Below are 7,325 nucleotides of genomic sequence, written 5' to 3' on the forward strand. Positions count from 1 at the left end.
AGACATGTAATAAAAAGTTCATAGAAGAGATCAGACTACTAAAAACATTACTTCATTTCATTAATTCACAAATATAACACTTTGCAATATTAAAGGAAGAGTCTGTGAATGTTAAAATCAACCGTGAGGAATTTTTAACTTGTTGGCTCTTTAAAAATAGTTAGACCCTCTCTCACATACAGAATTTCTGGCTGGTGGCAAGCTGCAGTTTTCTTCACACAGAAGCTTTTCCTTAACAGGTGTATAAATATGTTACATATGTGCTCTCAGATGACAGATTTTAACAATATTTATCTTTCATTTACTGGTTTAAAACCGGGAATTCAAATGAATGCTGTAAAATCCATAAGACAAAACACTGGTGTTTACATAATCAAAGCGTCACTCTTACGTGGTGTCTGGTTGAGAAGGCATTGTTTCTGACATTAAGGAGGACACAGCGTAAGAATGTGTCCAGGCCGAAAGAGAGATCAGTGGTCATCAGTGAGTCTGCTAGAAGCTGAGTGGCGACACTTGAGAGAACCACACTGGCAGCTGAAGTATTTGCTCTTCACCCTCCAGTAGTGATCACCATAGTCAAACCTGGTAAGGAAGAGACCCCAGTCCATCATAATATCTTTATTTTAACATTTTATTTTAAAGTTCTCTACTGAACAGGAAGAGGACATTAAACAGAGCTGGGGTTGTTGTTCGAATACTCACCCTATCTGGTCTCCAGCTTTTATGGATTTACTAGAGAAGAAGGCTATTCTAGGAAAGCGTAGATCCTGGTGCATAGTGAAGACCCTTACAGCCAGCAGGTTGGGCTCACACAGATGGTTGATGAAGCGGCCAATGTTGCCGAAAAGTCTTGCATCAATACAGTGTACATCACCCACCTGCACAAGATGATAACCAAAAAGAGTCGCGACAGGGCAATAAACACAAGAAGTCAGACGATCAGACAGCTTGCAAACAAGCTAACATATTTACCCAGATTACCTCAAACACTTTAATTTAGAGGTCATACTGAAAATGTGGCACCTTAAATTTCGTTAGTAATAAAATTATTGCACAGCAAGCCAGTGTACACACAACTATAGTAAGTAAAGTAGGTCAAGTTGAACTAGGGAAGTGCGTGTAAACTGTGATGGATGTTTACAACATAAGTTTGTGTCATAGTTTTATGTCCATCTTCATTTCATCCTCCAGATAAGTTTGTCTATCCTGTTGGTTTGTGTCCAACCTTTCTGATTGTCTGACTGCTCGTGTTTCTTGTCTTCTCAGTCTCATTTGTTGGGTACAATATTATAATTACTCATAAAAATTTCTCCTTTAATTTCTAATGAGTGAAACCATCTGGATCAGACCTGTCCCGATTTCATTCCTAATTTTTACCTACTGCAGGGGTTCTCAAACTGGGTCTCCTATTGTGTACACCAGAGAGTGAGGAGGTCCATACAATGGGAAAAATGTGGATTGATTATGTTATGTTCTCGATCGTGTTATTTCAATAAAATTCACCTGGACTTCCTTTTGTTCTTACTGTCCCCAGTATTGTTGCTGGTTGATGAAATGTTTCCAGCTTCCAAAGGGGGGGCATGACAGAGACAGTTTATGTTTAGCATGTTGCCTCATAATACACCCTCACACTTTACTAAATGGAAATAATGAGGCAAAATCTATAAATAAACACGCTGGGTTTTAACATCTTTCTTTAAGATACTTCAAAAGAACAAATGGCTATTGAGGACTCAAACCTTAGATGTGATTTCAGAGTAACTGCTTCTGCAACTAGTCCAAACTGCTACCAACCAGCTGTCATCTTAAAATCAACCATAATCTTTAAAACCATGAAAAATGCTGCTGACATAGGAAAGACAGTGCATTATGTACTAATCACTGTGTGGATGAGCAACTCTTCAGCTCCACCTTTTGACCAATAATAAGAGCACATGCACTCCAAATGAATGTAGATTAGAGTACATGTTTAGAAAGAAACCAGACCCCTTCACCTTTTGCACTTTGTGATGTAGATTTAATTTTAATTTGGTCAAATTTCCATTTTTGTTCACCAATCTACATTCGGTAACACATAATGACAAACTGAAAACATGTTTTTATAAATTTTTGAAAATGTATTAAAAATTAAAAACTGAAATCTCTCATTTACAAAAGTATTCAGGCCCTTAATTCAGGGCTTTGTAGAAGCCCCTTTGCCAACAATTACAGCTTCGAGTTTTCTTGGGTAAATCCCTACAAACTTTGCACACCTGGATTTGGACAGTTTTTCGCATTCTTCCTGGCAGCTCCTCTCAAACTCTGTCAAATGGGAAGTGTATGTGAAATGCCATCCTCAGGTCTCTCCACAGATGTTCTATGGGCTTTAAATCTGGGCTTTGGCTGAGCGACTCAATGACAAAAAGAGACTTGTCCCCAAGCCACTCTCGTGTTGTCTTGTTGTCTTGCTTCAGGTCAATGTCGTGCTGAAAGTGAAATGTCACCCCAGTTTCAGGTCGCATGCACTCTGGAGCAGGTTTCTTTAAGAACCTGTCTGTATTTGGTTGCATTCATCCTTCCCTCAATTCTGACCAGTCTCCCTGTTCCTGCCACTTAGAAGCATCCCCATAGCATGATGGTGCCACCACCATGCTTCACCGCAGGGATGCTATTAGCCAGGTGAGGAGCAGTGCCTGGTGTTCACCTGACAGTGTTTGGAGCTCTTTCCATAGAGTTAATTTTTTGTCTCATAAGACCAAAGAATCTTTTATCTCTTGCTCTCAGTCCTTTAAATGCTGTTTGGCAAACTCCAAGTGGGCTGTCATATGCCTCTTACTCAAAGTGGCTTCTGTCTAGCCGCTCTACCGTAACAGCCTAACTGATGGAGTGCTGCTGAGATGGTCGTTCTTCCAGCAGGTTCTCCCATCTCTGCACAGGACCTCTGAAGCTCTGTCAGAGTGACCATTGGGTTCTTTGTCACCTCCCTGACCGAGGCCTTTCTTGCCAGGTTACTCAGTTTAGCTGTACAGCAAACTCTAGGAAGAGTTCTGGTGTTCCAATTTCTAAACTTCTTCCAAAATTCTTCAACTCTTCAAATGACATGCAGTGCGAATTGTGGTACCTGTTAGAAACAAGTGTCCGCCTCTCTAAACTATTTCCAATCAGTTTAGTTTGCCTCCAATCAAGTTCTAGACACATCCCAAAGATAATTCAAGGATATAGCTGACCACAATTTGAAGTGCTACAGCAAAGGGTCTGAATACTTTTTTTTAAATAAGAGATTTGAGTTTTAATACATTTGCAAAAATTTTCTAAAGACATGTTTTCACTTTATGGGTTATTGAGTGTAGATTGATGGACAAAAATGGTCAGTTAATCCATTTAAAATTAAATTAGAAAAAAAAGACAGTTTGCTAGAAGTGAATACTTTCTGAAGCAACTGTATATATGAGAGCATTGTATGTTTAATGTGTTAAGTGATATATCTGATTTATTGTGTTTGACACATGTATATAGACTGTACCATGTATTAGCTTGCTTTTTGTTTGTTTTCTCTTGCCTCTGAAGGTAATGTAAGTAGTGTGAGAATGGATTAAAACTTATTTTGAACACAATCATAGTATGTCCACTTGGCTGCATGTCACCTGCTTAATTCCCTTCACCAAATCCAACATGGTGTTTTCATCACTGCTGCAGTGTCCAAGGTGACACTATTATAAGTACTGTAAAATGATGTGGTTGGATGGGGCTGAGAGGATAAATTCATGCGACTGAGTCTAATGATCTATTTTAATTTCAATATACATTTATTTTTTAAGACATGCAAGTGGCTTGCTAATGTTTACTTACAGTTTACTACTTCTTAAGGGCATATTGGTAAATATGGGATTAATCTACAAATTAATTTTGGCATCATTTTTTTGAACATACATAACATTTGTAACTAATTACTTTAGTTATATGCCTAAAAAACTACACATAAAAATGTTAATCTTTTCTGCGTTTTTGATTTTTAATTTTCTAAAAATCAAATATATTCTATAAAATAAAGGTGTGAAAAAATAAATATGTACATGTATGTCATAATGATTTCTACTACTAATATGAGAAAACAGCAGCATCACACTAGTTCTAATAGTCATCCTCCTTTTTGAAAATCAGTATAGGATGTTTCATATATAACTGCTAGTTCAAAGTTCAGCAGGATTCCTAGGAGTAATTCTGAGATGCTTGTAAATAGGAGCAATGGTGTCCAAATGCAAACTTGTTGCATTATAAGAAAATGAAAACAGATCGATTTATTAATGACTTAATTTCAATTAATTGGGACAGGTATCAGGATGCTTGTAACAATGTATGAAACTCGTTATTTTCCCTCTCCCTTCATAAGAAGACAGCGAAATTGTCTACAGTCTATTCTCAAATGTATACATTTCAATTAACCTCACTAATTAAAACAGTTTGTGGTACCTTTCTCCTCTACTTATCAATTAAGACACTCTATACAGCTCTTTTTTCTGTTCCTGCAGTAAGTCCATTGCTAAGAAAGCCTTTATGTTTTTTCTTTATATTTTCCCTCTGATTGGAGAAATCTACCTTTAAATATTCAGATTTTCAAAAATGCTGTCTTCTTCTTATATGATCAGTTGTATGTGTCCACAATAACACCTCTATAACTATGTTTTATAACTTTATTACTTAATGCTATCACTGATACTAATACTTTTCTATAATCTATGAATGAATAATCATTTTCTGTGCTCTTCCTCGAATATGATTTCCTAATTTTGTTTGTCTTATTTGATAGTTGTTTTTTGTTGGTTTTATTTTTTTGTTGGTTTGATTTTATGTCACATTTTGCATCATTTAATTTTATTATTGTTATTTTTCTTTTTGTTAAATGTTCTGTCTATTTGTGTTTATATTGAACTATTGTCAGTGGAAAACCCCTGGAAAACTAGATGGTATATCTCGAGTTTATTCCTTGTAAAGAATTTCTAACTGACAAATCTAAACCTACACATTAAACAGAAACCATCTACAAAGTACCACGAACTGAGCAATTTGTCTGCAGAAAACTGCACTCTCTAACATAAAATCATTTTCTTCTCTCACCTTCTACAAACGGCCAACTTTTTAAACACTTGTGAGTGTGCAATTTTGTCTCACCACCAACATACACGGTTGCCTAGTGCAGCTTGAAATCCAGGTCAACTAATTCAATCACCTTATTGTCAAGGGTGAAGAGGAAAGAGTCATTCTCTCTTTTGTCAGCCTCTGCGTCAGTGATGATCTCTCCGACATACCTGTGGAAGCATTAGGGGTTTAAAGAGCTCAGACCACGGCTTCTGTTCAATATTTCATGCTATAAAACACTGAATTCAGTTGTTTCTCTTATGAGAGCCTGTCCTCACTCGCAAATGAATGTTCCTTGAGGGATATCCTGCATGGCCTTCACTCCCCAGCCCATTTTCTGTGTCCTGAAGAGCTGCAGCCGGGCTCTGAAACAAACAACAACAAGTCAATTATCTAATCCAGCAGCTGAAAAAGCAGCAGCACATTTTAGAGGAACATTAACACAAAAAATTACATTGATTTTATTCAAGAAAACACAGTTTCAAGACAGAAAAAAAACGGGGGTAATCATTTTCCTGGAAGAGAGAATTGAGACAATTTTCTACTGGCCTGATATAAATACATCACCTGCCATTCCTGTGTATGTACACTGTCACCTCCTTGTTCCCTTGATGGGAACCATCATATACAGTGCACACAGTGAACAAGAAATCAGTACTCCTGTGCTGGAGTGCTACCTGGACCCAGGACTGTTAAGCATGAGGGTGGAAATATTCTGTTTCGGGATTGCGTGGCAACCAGTGGCAGTGGAAACATTTCACAGATGGAAAATTGGATGCCACTAAAGCAAATTCTGGATCTGGATATCAGCAAATTGTGGATCCAAATGTCCTGCAGTCAGTCAAACTGAAACTGAGAGAGGTTAGCTTCTACAACAGTATCCAATGATGACCTAAAAATCCATCATGAAAATGAAGCTGAAGCTTTCGGAAAGGCCCCCACATTTCCCTGACCTGAACATCACTGAAAATCTGTGGGTAGATTTTAAACCTGCTGTGTGTGCAGGAAAGCCTAAAAATATCTCAGAACATGAAGTGATCTGCAGGAAGTGGCTTCAAATTCATCAGTCAATAGAGAGACTCTTAGCTGTTACAAAAAGTGTTTGCAAGCTGTGTTATCTACCAAAAACAGTGTTACAACGTACTGACTGGGAGCCCAAAAATCCAAAAGTTTCACTAAAATTATTTTTCGCTTCATAAATCCATAAAATTACGTAATTTGCCCAACCTTTTGCATCCAACTATATTGTTCAGCGTCCAACTATATTTTTCAACATCCATGGAAAACACCACCTGCATCACACAGCCAAGCTACCTGTTACAGCAGAGATGGAACAGAATTTCACCAGCTGTCTAGCTCTATTCTTTGGTAAGCATGCCAATTATAACCTACAGTCAGTTTGTGTCCAAGGCTGCAAAATATATCATTATCACTAATCTATGACAGAGTGTCTTCTATCACTAATACAGTTAAAATCAGTAAGCAATGTTTTCAAAATAAGGTCTGGGATAGGGGAGAAATCTGGTTGCTGACCTGCTGTATATAAACAGATTTACAATTGTAATAAATGTACTGATTGATATACAGAGAGCCTGAGTCCTGACCCTTGTGGTCAGTGGCTACTCATCTGGTAAACCTTCCTAGACCATGAATGTGGATTTTAAATGCATTCAAAATGAACTGAAATCCAATTGCTAGACACATTCTAAACTGCTCCCAAAGGTTATTCACGTGGTCTTTCCCCTACTGATAATAGAGGCTCAAGTTACACTGAAATTAGACACTGTTCTGCCTGTCTCGTTAAGAAGAAACAAAAAGTGACATCAGCAATTTCAACACATACAATGGCCCAGTTTCACAACACACATTTTGACATGTCATAGTAAAGTCCTGTGTGAAAAAGACCTATCATACAAAGTATGGTGCACTGAGCTGTTGTAGTGCTTTTCTGATCCCTGATCAGTTCAACAGAGAAGCATATATTTGGCTAAGTGTAAATGAAAGTGTATTAAATCACACCTGGGTTTTATCTGGATATGGTATACTTGAAATGACAAATGTAAATAGGGCCTGTTTCAGTATGCAGTCTCTGGAGCTAGTACAGTCCCTTGTGATTTTATTTTATTCTTGGATATTAAAACTTTATGACACTGATGTATTAAGAGAACTAGATACTGTGCATTGAGTGCTGTGCTGTGCTATATCTACAC

General features: G+C 37.5%; 1 protein-coding gene across 2 annotated transcripts in view; it reads right to left on the bottom strand.

Annotated features, from left to right (window-relative positions):
• ehmt1a (euchromatic histone-lysine N-methyltransferase 1a) overlaps positions 1-7,325 on the bottom strand; it is a 36,056-nt gene continuing 28,731 nt past the window's right edge. For both annotated transcript variants that reach the window (XM_040155556.1, XM_040155558.1), the window contains exons 20-23: positions 5,394-5,480; positions 5,207-5,285; positions 703-878; positions 1-582 (exon numbers count right to left, since the gene is read on the bottom strand). In XM_040155556.1, coding sequence (XP_040011490.1) covers positions 471-582; positions 703-878; positions 5,207-5,285; positions 5,394-5,480 — 454 coding nt within the window. In that variant the 3' untranslated portion in view covers positions 1-470. The remainder of the gene's footprint in view (positions 583-702; positions 879-5,206; positions 5,286-5,393; positions 5,481-7,325) is intronic.

The sequence above is a fragment of the Xiphias gladius genome, chromosome 19, assembly GCF_016859285.1.
Source record: "Xiphias gladius isolate SHS-SW01 ecotype Sanya breed wild chromosome 19, ASM1685928v1, whole genome shotgun sequence".
Classification (NCBI taxonomy): Eukaryota; Metazoa; Chordata; class Actinopteri; order Istiophoriformes; family Xiphiidae; genus Xiphias; species Xiphias gladius.